This window comes from Siphateles boraxobius, unplaced genomic scaffold, assembly GCF_051911475.1.
Source record: "Siphateles boraxobius isolate OS27281-9 unplaced genomic scaffold, OSU_SipBor_1 185, whole genome shotgun sequence".
Taxonomy (NCBI): Eukaryota; Metazoa; Chordata; class Actinopteri; order Cypriniformes; family Leuciscidae; genus Siphateles; species Siphateles boraxobius.
This window is the reverse complement of record NW_027508794.1, coordinates 258,988-272,500: the sequence shown is the minus strand read 5'-3', so window position 1 is coordinate 272,500 and position 13,513 is coordinate 258,988. Positions and strand designations below refer to the sequence as shown.

The following is a 13,513-nucleotide window of genomic DNA, read 5'->3' as shown; positions in this document are numbered from 1 at the left end:
GCTCTGCTTCTCTGTGTTCTTCCGCATCCACATTCAACAAACACATTTCAAAGAGTCCCATTTTTACTGTGTATGTCCAAGTAATGGAAAGATCTTCAACATCATGCGTCTGACTGAGATTGGATTCAGCTATCAATATTTCAGTAATATGTTACCTAAAAATGCTTAAAGTTGTTTCAATATGTTTAATATATCAGTACTTTTGGTGTTGTTACAGAAGTAAAGGCTTTATACTATATTTAGGGTTTGAAACATTGACTCTTCATTTCTGTCATGCTGTGTTTAAGCATTTGTAAATAAGACCACTGTAAAAAAAAAAACATCCTAATTTTACAGAAAATAACTGTGATTTTTTGACGATCATTTTCTTTCATTTTAAATTGTACTCAAAACACTGTAAAATTACAAATAATATCTGTAAAATAAAAATGCAGCTGTTATTTTAGGTATTGTGACATTAATGACAAATTACAGTAATTCACATTTTTTTTCCAGAAAATTGATTGTATTTTTCATACAGTATTTTTTCTGTTTTCTTAAATTACATAAAAATGTATGTAAAATTACAAATATAATCTGTAATTTAACAGTAACAAAACAGTTAAATGATAAAATGGTCAAATGAATGTCAGCTCCCCAAACAACTGTAAAACATCCTAAATTAAATAAACTGAAAAACACTGTTATTTTACAGGTATTTCCTGAATAATCACGATCATATACCTTCATTGTAAAAAAAATCGTAAAAAAATTGTCAAATGACTGGCAGGTACGGTTGCCAAACAAAAACCATAAAATTAAAGTAAAATATGCTAATTTAAATAAACCGAAAAAACACTTTTAGTTTTAGTTGGGGTCATGACCCTTGAGATTTAACTTGTGCTTTTCTCTGGCTGCTTTAACTGTGCATGATTTTAATATTGAAGCTTGCGTGAAAAGAAAATTTGAGAATTTTATAAATGTGTTAACCGACTGCATATTATGTGAATACAACATGAATTGTGTTAATGGTAAGTTCACAAAGACAGATGTTGTGCTAATTGTGTTTAGAGTTTTGAAAATGTGACTACAAATTGGCAACAGGATGTTAGCAATTGTAAAAACACTGTTACTCATAATATTTAGTTCTGTTGGTATAAATGAATGTAGGATGATTCAGCAATATTAAATAAGATTTAACTTCAATATTACCATTTTTTATTGCAGTTTGGCCCAAACAAGCTTGTAGACAGTGTCGATAACTAGATTAGTGACTTTTCAGACCCTTTTAGTCACTAAAAAAAACTATAAATTTAGTGACTATTGGACTGCTGTCAATATATTATATATTACACTCTTTTCAGACAGTCCGCGGACAATCCTATACAGGGCCCAGTTTTTCAGTCCATTTCATACCCATTTTGGCTGGGTAATTACAATGAGTCATACATAGTGGCTTGTTTTTTGTGAAACAATTTTAAAGACTCATTCAAACAAATGATCTTCCAACTGAATGCTCTCTTGCTGTAGCATGAACTAAATGACTAGAGGAGCTCAGAGGGAGAGACGTTGTTCATACAACCGAGCGCAGATGACTCAGATTTACAATAAAGATGCATAATCCTCCGGAGGGGACATCGCTCAAGTTTTGTCTCAAAAGATGAATATCTCTAGTCATATCGAATAGTATCTTTCAACTCATTATGCGCCACTGATGTTTGCAGAGAGATCCCCCACATTGTTTTATTTCCTAAATCCACAATAAAATGACTCGTGCTGCTGCAGCGCTGTAAAGTTTTGGAGTAAATGTAATTAGTTACTTAAGGAACTTTTTGGCGACTGTAGTTTTACTGAGTATCAAATATCAAAAAAGCAACTTTTACTCTCTACTTGACTACATTTTTGAACAAGCGAATGTACTTTTTACTCCAATACATTTGTGAAGAGTGCAATTAGACATTACATTCTGCACGGCACTAAGTTGTTCTGCTGCAGTTTCTGCTATAAAGAAGCGTTATCACATTGAAGGAACGATATCTAGTGTGTTTTGCCGTTACTCACACAAACTGGTCTACAAGGCTACTTTACGTGAATGCGAGTGCATTCGCAGGTTTCTGAATCACAGGTGTTTGATTTCGGAGATGAGGACATGATGAGGCCCAAACCAGCTCACAGTGCAAGTACACTTTACTTCACTTTATTTTAGTTATCCACTATATTGATGTTACCTTTTTAAAGGACATTGGTTTACTTATGACCTCTTTGAGCTGAACTGAGACTTGAGAGTTTCTAGACGTTTAAGACCTTTATTTATTGCAATATTTAGGTGTTCAGTTTTATGTTTCATTTTAGAAAATAAACATGGTTTCTCAATCTTATTTTCACTGGCATGTCTCTTAGGTGTCGAGGACTAGTGCATCTCTGAGCCTACATCCAGTATGAGTAAAATACTGTTTTTTTACAGTAAAAAAGACTTTTACTCAAGTGGGATTGGAATTGGTGACTTGTAACTTGTAATTTTCGCTGTAAGGGATCTGTACTTTTACGTTCTCAGGTCTTGACACCTCTGTGCTGTTGTGTTCAAGCCGAAACTGATCACACACTCATTTGAGCACATCCTTGCACCTGCAGCTCTTTTAAATAGACTTCATGTAGACAAGCGTGTTTCTTAGACAACCTATACAGAAACTAGCAGAAGAACTATTATAAGGTCTGAGCGAGCATGACATTGCAGTGTGTGACTGGGGTTCAGTGAAGCCAAACCACACACACAGATGGTGGATCGGGACAGGAAGAGCTCGCTCAATACACACACCTGTTGACTCAAAATACAGTCAAAGCCTTAGTTTAGATGATAAACGCTTTGGTTTCATTGTGTGTCAGACAATGAGAAATGCATGAGGAAGCTAAACATATACAATCAAGTTTTCATTACAGGCATAGTGCGGTTCATCTGATGTTGAATGGATTCATTGTTGATCATATTTTACAGGACTTTTATCTGTATAAATAATCATATTTAGTACCATTCAAAGGTTTGGAGTTAGTAAAAAAAAAAATCTTACAATCTTTCATTCAGAAAAGATGCATTAAACTGATCAAAAGTGACAGTAAAGACATTTATAATGTTACAAAAGATTCTATTTCGAATAAATGCTGTTCTTTTGAACTTTCTAGTCATCAAAGAAAATGTATAACTGTTTCACCAAAATATGAAGCTGTGTAACTATTTTCAACACTGATAATAACATGATTAATAATTGGACACCAATAATAATTGAGCAGCAAATCATCATATTATACTGATTTCTGAAGGATCATGTGACACTGAAGACTGGAGTAATGATGCTGATTGATAACAGGAATAAATTACACTTTACTATATATTCACATAGAAAACAGTTATTTTAAATTGTAATAATATTTCACAGTTACTGTATTACTGTTTTTGCTGTATTTTTTATCAAATAAATATATATTATAGTAAATATTTTTGTAGTACTATCATACTATTGCACATACACAAGTCAAATTGAGCATTATTCACACATTAGTCTTTATTTGTTTGGAATATTAATGTAATGCACTTCATTTTTGTCAATAACAACACTGAAAAAGGTTGGCGGATACTTGATCACACGTTTCTCTACAATTGTTAATAATTACAGGTCATGAACATGATGCTTAATCCATAAACAAGCCAAAAGATATAAAGCTAACGCAAGTCCAGCATTTTTATCAAACCCCAAACTGGACAACAGAGGGAGACATTTTACAAAAAGAAAAAGTATTGCAAAAAAAAGATGTTTTGTCATCTTTATACATCAGGATTTACTCATGTGTAAATACAGTATTTATTCAGCTGTGTTAAAGGGTAAATTTGACTCAGAATCCCCTAGATTAAGCATAAGATTTCTCTGTAATATTTTTGTACACTGGTAGGGGTTATTTCCCAGTAAAAGTCATTACCAGCCACGTTTAAACACAAATGCATACATACAACTTTACATAATTAATCATAATGACTTATTTGCACCTCACAATTAACATAATATCACAGGTTTGGTAATGTGCATTATTTAGCATTTTTAAAAGGCAAGACTTTACATTATGGTTTCATTTAATAACATTAGTTAACTAAAAGGATAAACATAAACCAACAATGAACAATAGTTCCACAGCCTTTATTAATATAGTTAATGTTCATTTAGTAATGTTAATGCACTGTGAACTTACACAAACAAACAATATAAAATTCTATTTCTATTAACTAACCAATGTTAATAAACATATTGCTCATTGTGTTAATGCATTAAATAATGTTAACAAATAAGACATTATTGTAAAGTGTTACCGTTAAAATGTTGTCTACTTAATGAATGCCAGTGCCTTTGGAAAATTTAATTAAAACACAATCCTGCTTTCTCCACAAATGACCTGGCAACAAGAGTGTTTGAAGGATCATTTAATTAAACCTGAGGATTATTCCGCTCGAGTGAATAATAAATTAGATCTATAAAATAAATAACTGGGCAAAAATTGAGCTGTGGCAAATTGCAGCGAGGGAATGACAGGCACAGCCTGACGTTGAGTTTATTTGCGTCATCCTTAAGATGAGCCAGGACACACACATGCACGGCAAGAGAAAAAGCAATACACAACCTTCAATCTAAGCAACTAATGAAGAGAATGAGAGATGCATGAATCATTTTTTCAAGGCTTGTTCACACAGCTGTACGGTAGGATGAAGAATGACATCTTTGAAATGTGTTATTAATATAAAGGGAAAGCTATATTGCACCCACACACCACCAGACTGGGAACTATAGACAACTTCGCATGAGATACAACACTAAAGCACTACACACTAACACACACACCCTATGCCTGCCTGACGGTCAAAGGCACATTGAACACTGGACGAATACTGCGATAACCACTTTTGCTGTCATCAATACTTCCCCAGGTTTCAAAATATGTTTGTTTCGGTCCTAAAATACTCCAAACATGCACTCATTCACCTTTCGACTTGCGTCACTTGATTTCGGCCCTTAAAGTCGGACAGACTAAGTTCAGTCTGAACTGTTTTAGCCCTTCGCAAATGTTAATATTCTCGAAACCCCTCAAATGGGCGAGAGCTGAAGACGTTCTGTCGATGCTAGCTCAATATTTACACATTATACAGTTTTTTAAGCGACAGAGATTTAAAATTAGTGTTTTATTTACAAGTGTATAACAGTAGATGAATTGATTGAACATTCAGGGTTTATTGTTAAAGCTATGAATGAATAAATGCACATGGTTACGCTTCTCTCATTCTGTGTCTTTTTGAGTGATTATTTAAGGCACTTGCAGCGTCGTTTTATAATGAATAGTTTTTCATGTTCTCCGAGCGATGCAAATGTAAAGAACCTGCTATTGAACAGTCCGCGCTGATGCTTCAGCATTATGTGACGGGATGCATTCATCACAATGATGGATAAAGGCTGAATATCTTATGTTTCATAATGAGGTATATTCAACATGTTGGCAAAAAGAATTGGACGATGCACTTGTTTGAATACTTTTCTCAGAATAATGAATAATACAGTTGAATACAGTGTATGGCCTCCTTGCATTCTCTGTCATCATTGTCTGTCTCACTGACTGAGGTGATTGAGCAACTGGAAAAAGAAGGATTGATTTGCATCTCATTTGCCAGCTAATGAATGTTAATTGAGTCCAACCAATGGTTTTTGGCTACATCATACTAATCCAAAAAGTAAAAATAATTGAGCGTTCAACAGAGGGGTCCAAGACCCTAGCACTTTTGTCGCACTTGAACCACGAATAATAAAAAAAAAAAAGATTTTCCGATATGATTCGAGGAGTTTTGTGGTTGAAATTTCAAAAAGTAACAAATCTTTCCCTCGTGGGTCAATTTGACGCCATTAGGAATGAATGGAATGAGAGGAATGCTTCAGTACACAGAAACACCTAAAAATGCTCAAAATTCAAACTAAAATTCGAAATATTTTGATCATATCTACATGTGTATCTGAATGCACACTGAAAGAAATGACTTTAGGACCCAGTGGAACAGCTCATTTGCTCCATATAGAGCTATAAGGCCACCTAGTGGCAAGAGTCAGGAAAATATCATGTCAAATTTGTTTTTTTCACAAGAGGTCCACAAAGATTGTAAGATATTTTGAGCTGTAATTAAAAGGGTTATGCATGAAATGTAAGGAATGTGAGGAATGTGTTTAAAGTACTAATTATTTATTATTTATTGATCAAATCTAGCAATTTAAAGGTAGGCTAAATAAAATTTAAAATAAAAAATTTAAAAAAAAAATGCATTAGAAAATAGAAAAAATATTATCAAAATTAAATTAAATGAGCTTACTGGACAACAAAAAAAAAAAAAGAAAAGAAAAAAGTATAATTTTAGGACTTCAGGTCATTTTGACCCGCGTGGGAAAGATTTTACAAAGTGCGATTAATAAAAAGTTCTAAAACTTTCTCCAGGCCAGATAATAATTACTAAAGCTCTGTTTCAAAACCTAGAGAGCGTTTAAAGCCACAACTCACAAGTGGTCCCTATAGAATTCATAGCACAAATATGCATCAAGTAGTCCATTTTAACCGTGCAATTGGATTGCTTTTTCCATGAAGGATACACGTGATGCCGTATAAATGCTATCAAAAGGAGGTTTCTTGATATAAAGTTGCTGCCTACACCTTTTGGATGCCTGAAAATGTCGATTAGCTCATTAAGTTTTGCAACAGAGCTCATCTTTCTCCTCCCCCTCTCCACTGAACATTGTGTACATTTCCAGTACCAAAATAAAACTCTACTGGGAACCAGAGGCGAAATATGATGAGGAAGGATTTTGAAAATGTAAACAAGATATAAGCAGATGGCAACCATCAGGTTTTGGTAAGATATAACAAGCATAATTCACTAAATAAACAACAAATAAATAGGCCACAGAAATGTACATCTAGACCTTTTTATATTCAGTGATGTGGTCTGGTCATCACAAAAGCTTGTCCTATTTGGCCTTGTGTTTCCACAGAAGTCTTTAGAGAGTGAAATAATGTTTATCTAATAAGGGCCATGATCTTGAATATTGGCGCTACTGTATCTCTTAACTTTAAAGACAGTTTTGGCACTGAAGTGAACATAACAAAACACAACAGCTTCATAATTTCTTCAGACAGCAACACCAAACAAAACAAGAGTTATTTACAGTAAATTACATTCATCGCTTAAATACATGAGATCAATCAGATCAAGCTCTCCTAAAGGATCTCGCCCTAATGGACCATTTTAAGACATGCAGGTGTCCTAAAAACATCCAGATACACTTTAATACTTAAATGTGGATCTTAAATACTAAATCTCTCGTAGCTTCTGACAACCAGTCTTTGCATTTCTACAAAGGACAAATTTCATGTAACATTTTCAGATGCTGGTCTGAAGGTTTCCATTGAGCAATGCAGCGTTTTGCGTTTCTGTCATGACATCGTTGACCATTCGAGTCCTGTCCTGTCGACTATCGCTCCGGTCGATCTCATCCAGGCCACCGACTCTTTTCAGACACAAGACGTTTTGGAAACTCTTCTTGAAGTTGTCCGACAAGAAGGCGTAGAGGATTGGGTTGGCGCAGCTGTTGGCGTAACCCAACACCACCACAAAGTCAAACGTGCTTTTCAGCACAGGTGTTGTGGGAACGGTTCCGGTCACAGAGGTCACGTTGAATACGTAAAAAGGTAACCAGCAGAGCACGAACACGACCACTACGATAGAAACCATACGGGTGACTTTCCGCTCTGAACGCTTCCTTTTGGTGGAGCCGACCCGCATGCCAGAGGACTTCACCTTTATGACGATTAGCAGGTAGCACATGGAGATGACAATCAGCGGTAAGAAAAAGCCCAAGAAAAAGGTGTAGAAGATAAACGCGGTGTAGTAGGTGTTCTGTGGCTCCGGCCACAACATGGTACACGTCCGAGCCTCGTTTCTTTTCAAGTTCACTCCGCTGTAGATCATAATTGGTAGGTTTACCAACAGAGACACACTCCACATGGCCAGACTGATGGTTTTGGCCATGCGTGGCTTTCTCCATTTGGTGGATTTGATCGGATGCACCACGGCTAGGTAGCGATCGAAGCTCATGACGGTTAGAAAGAAGATGCTGGTGAATTGGTTCATGGAGTCTGCGGTTAGGACGACACGGCAGATCGCGGATCCAAAGGGCCAGTGGAGAAGCAAGAGCTGAATCGCAATGAAAGGTAGACTTAGCATGCAAAGGACATCCGCCACTGCCAGGTTTAAAATGTATATATTCGTGACAGTCTTCATCTTGGCGTAGCGCAGGATTACATAAATGACCAGTGTGTTCCCACACAGTCCCACCGCACAGACTACAAAGTACACAAATGTGATGACGACTGAACTTGTTTGGTCAAAACCATGGTTAGTGCTATTGTGAGGGTAAATCTCCAGGCCAAAGTCAGACTCGTTCCCTGGGAAGAAGCTATTATTCACCAAGCGGTCGGGGAGGGATAGGTTGGAATTGGGCATAAACGTCCATGTGTCCATTTTGGCAGTGTTTATTATTCACCGGGAAAAGGCTTATGAAGATTGAACCCACAGTTTAATACGAAACCTATGGGCATTTGAGAAAAAAAAGGAAGGAAATATGAGTTAACAACCAATCTGCAAATTTCAATAAATTCACATATACATAATGCTTTATTTGTCTCGAATCAAAGTAATCTAATCTAAGGGATGTCGCATGTGAGTGTAATTTTTCACACATATCTGAAGACTTTTGGAAGTATTAATAGTGGACTGTAGCCCTGATTTCCACGTTAAACTCTTTAAAATAGTTTCCAAAAGGGGAGATGCTAGAAGAACCATTTTTGGTTCCCAAAAGAACCTTTCAGTGCACAGTTCTTAAAATATTTTGTTTTCCTTACTGTGAATCCTTTTAAAGGTTCTTCAAGGAACCAGATGGCAAGAGAGTTCCAACAGTTGGGTTTCAGAAGTAAAAACTCCATTCATTTTTCTCCATATGGAAATTGATTTTGAATGATAACTTTTAAACCTTTAAAGATAGCCCTGCTGTGAGCTAAGCCCTGCTGTTAATCCATGGTATTTGCTTCTATTTAAGCCGTAAGGACGTGTTATTTCAGTTTATTTTTTAAATAATAATATTTAACAGCTGAATTCCTAGTGAAAAAACTACATTATCCATGATGCTGTACAGAAAATTACACCAATCAGTGAGTCACAAAAAAAAGACGTGCCAAATTGTCTCTTTAGCCCCGCACACTCTCATGAAGAACTGCAAGTCGATCTCTCTTAGCTCTCAAAATACTTAAATATTTGTATATGCATATTTTGCAATAACAAAACATTAGTACTTAAGTTTTATATTTCTCCATTGTTTTTAACTTGATTATGCTGTTTGCAATGCTTCATGGGATTGTAGTTCTTTCCCTCAGTGAAGTCGTTAAGTTCACAGTCTTGTATTATGTTTTTTTTGTTGTTGATTTTTTATTTATTTATCAAATCAGAGTTTGTAATGTTTTGATTCACCTCGTTGCTGATTGGCTTGGTTTATGACTTATAGCTCTTTTTTAAAAACATTTTTAAAATCCCTATGGGGAAAATGAATGGGAAAAATTCTTCCGGAACCAACGCCGGGGCGGGAAATGTCCAACTCCATAAAGACCCTTTATTTTTAATGGTTTCAGACTAAATGTTAATGTGACAGTTCAGGAGGAGATACAAATGCACACCACAAACATTTTCAGTTATATTCTAAACTTGAATTCATAAGTATTGTATATTTTAGAATCTTTATGAGTTTTTTCACTTGGTCACTTCATGACAAGACATGATGCAGCCAAATGTAAATGGTCAAGGTTGTTTACTCCCCCAAATTGGATTACATCAGCATACTGAAGTTTAGGAAACCCACAACTCACATGAGAGAGCAAGACACATGGATGGAGCAACCACGAATCTCAAACAATAATTGCAATATGGGGTATAATCACCACAGAGGTGAATTCTGATTAGCATATCGCGCGAGAGTAGACTGGATTTATATCAGTTCAGCTTAAATAAAAGCATTATTCAAGTAAAAATTAGATGAAAATGGAAAGCGGGTCACATGCATGCAGCTAGAGAATCAATACTGCTTACAGGTCTGATCTGCAACTTAGGATAAACAAGGACTTTACCTTGTCTGTCTGGTTTCTACAGCTCATTGACTTTTGCCCTAGCAAATATTGGTTTAATTGATCTTCACTGAGCAAACAGTATGAATATTTGATATATAAGAGATAATCTAACAAAGGACACGAACTTAATTTAGCTGTAACAGCTCCTCCAAGGCTCGGATGAATGAATTAATATAAAAGAGAACTACTGCAGTGTTCTCTATTTAGATTGCAGAGATCCATCCAAATCGTGTTGTTCTCCATCATCCCACACAATATCACAACATCTTCAAATGAGAAAAATATCAGAAACCCAACTGAAATCAAATCATATAACTTTGTTTCCTATTCCAAACGTCCAAACGCTTAAACAGCCCATATTAAATAGACAATTAATGATGCTTTCCGACTCTGCCTCTCTAAGCTATGTGATTTTCAACAAGTAGCTAACGTTACACGACATGTCTAAATAAATTGTGTAAAATATAGCTAGGCTATTTATAATGGATTATTATAGACAGTGGGGAAAAAATCATTTTTTTGACATTAGCCAAAACAGACATCTACGACTGATCGAACTATTTTACCAAATAATTTGTAGCCTAATTACCTGTAATTCTCCTAATTTGTAAGTCACTTTGAATAAAAAACGCACCTGCTAAATGATTAAAATGTATAATGTAAATGTTTAAATACTTTCTTCTTCTCAAATAAAAATGTTAAACCGTCAATAACACGCTGACAGCTATGCCACGTGAATTGGTATGCTGCAAAAAAGACAATTTTAAACTATCTGATGTATTACATTTTTGCCTGTACAGTTACCTGTAGTTATGGGACACCTTTGGAGATCCATTCCTGGAATATGAACAGCTTCACATGTTTCAATTTGCCACCATAATATTGCCGCAAAACTGTACGACCAAGCACAATATCCAGCAAATAGAATAACCGTCACTCGCACTTGACACCTCCTGATAAACCCGCGCGTGTCCGTTTGTGCGTCAGGACAACGACAGTTCTCCTCAGATAACAAATGACCGTTATTTCAGTAGAAAATACACTAAAACATAAGTTTAGTAGCGAATGACGCACTTGAACTCAATAAACTTAACATTTAAGTCATGAAAACTAAATTTCGAGGGGCAACAATCGAATTCCTTTGGTATTTTCAGTCTGAGCGGAACGATGTGAGCCAGGTCCTCGCGCGTGTGTGTGTTGCTGGAGCGCGCGCACGAGTGTGAGTGCAGATGGAGCTACTGATCCGTCGAGCGCGCGCTTCCTTGATATATCCTGCGCAGATACATTAATCTAAACGACGTGAAAGGCTATATTCAGTTGTTTTTGCTGTGTGGTCTTGATAAGGATACGGGAATATGTCAGGGGTCAAAATAATAATTTATGAACCCCCCCCCCCAAAAAAAAGATGTTTAAAATTAGATTAGATGGAAATGCATGAGGGAATTAATTCAGAGAATTTAAATTAGTCATATCGTGAGAAATCAAATGTTACCTCAATTCTTTGAGATAAAATAATTTGATGTTAAATTGTTGTGAACTTAAAACTTGCACAATTTATTGAAGTCAAGCTTTAAAAATGACACTATAAAAACTCTGCAACTTGCAGAAAGCTTCTTTCATCTTAATGGCAGTTCCTCGGCTGGCTTATAGAACCCTGTGGAAGGTTTTTTATTTTTTATTTTTATTGAACAATATGTCATGTCCAGACAACATGGGAACAAAAATGTATCATTACAATATGATAGTATAGGACGAGGTGCACAAGTGCATTACAGAAAAATTATATAAAGGGAGATAGGGTTTACTTTTTAAGTCATATTCTTCTATTGTAGGATCCTGTGAAAGTGTGCAACCTGAAATCTGCCATCTTTGTCATGTGACAATTGCCCGTAGAAGGCAGGAGAAGGGGTTAAACATATAATCAAACCAAGTGCATGCGCACAAATCGAATTCACACTTTTGAATCTGTATCAAATAACTGCTGAAACAAACTAATCTTGACTAACTGGTCAAACATAGATCAACACATGACCAATTCACATTCTGGAGTGTGTGAACAACACAAACAACAACAATGGAATGTTATGTTCTAAGGGTCAGTATATGGACTTGTCTGACAAACACACACACACACACACACACACATGTAGTGTTTCCATGTTTTATGGGGACTTTCCATAGACATAATGATTTTTATACTGTACAAACTGTATATTCTATTCCCTTACACTAACCCTACCCCTAAACCTACCCATCACAGAAAACTTTCTGCATTTTTACATTTTCAAAAAACATCACTTAGTATGATTTATAAGCTGTTTTCCTCAGGGTGACCAAAAAATGTCCCCACACGAACAAGGATTTCAGATATTGCCATCCTTATGGGGACATTTTGTCCCCATAATGTAGGGTTTACCAGGCCACACACACACACACACACACAAACACACACACACACACACACACACACACACACACACACACACACACACACACACACACACACACACACACACACACACACACACGCACGCACGCACGCACACACACGCACACGCACGCACGCACGCACGCACGCACGCACGCACGCACGCACGCACGCACACACACACACACACACACACACACACACACACACACACACACACACACACACACACACACACACACACACACACACACACACACACACACCTTAAGTTAACCTCAGACAAAAAATAAACTATACGAAAACTGCAGGCATGTATGTGGGCCTACTCTAAATTGCTTGACAAATAATGAATTGTTTCATTATTTTTAACAAAAATTCCTGAGACTGGTTATCTTCTGCTTTAACAGAACTGAAATGCTCAATCCTAGAAGAAGAGAAGTGAATACTCCATGAGCCTTCACCTTGGACAGCACGTAGTTAATCTGAATAGATGGGGTTAAAGGTCAATGGCTGATAAGTCGTGAAAAGCCTTGATGAAAGGTAAACTGTGGCAATGAAAATAAACAGACGCAACTTGACAAAAAGGGTTAAATAAATCAAAATGATAAATGATTTGACTGAAACATGTATGGAAAAATAAAAAGCATCCATTATTTTTGATGAGTGGTTGACATAGAGACCCATTCGTTTTCTAAACTTGTTATAAAGCTCTAAAGAAATGGATATATGCACTGTTCTAAAAAGGCAACAGAGGATTCTCCTCAAGCTGACAAAAGTAGTAATAGAAATAGGGAAAATTCTTGTCAGGATGGTGTGTGGTAAAAATAAAGAGGATTATGCATATAGTTATGAGAAAACAAA

The 13,513-nt window shown here is 36.0% G+C and overlaps 1 protein-coding gene across 1 annotated transcript; it reads right to left on the bottom strand.

The window, feature by feature from the left end:
- Positions 1 to 3,511: 3,511 nt before the first annotated feature.
- LOC143741293 (somatostatin receptor type 2-like) lies at positions 3,512 to 11,475 on the bottom strand. Its single transcript, XM_077233724.1, has 2 exons — positions 11,026 to 11,475; positions 3,512 to 8,636 (listed from the first exon to the last, which is right to left on the bottom strand). Exon 2 carries the CDS (start codon positions 8,567 to 8,569, stop codon positions 7,430 to 7,432), a length of 1,140 nt encoding a protein of 379 aa, XP_077089839.1. The 5' UTR covers positions 8,570 to 8,636; positions 11,026 to 11,475; the 3' UTR covers positions 3,512 to 7,429.
- Positions 11,476 to 13,513: the final 2,038 nt, after the last annotated feature.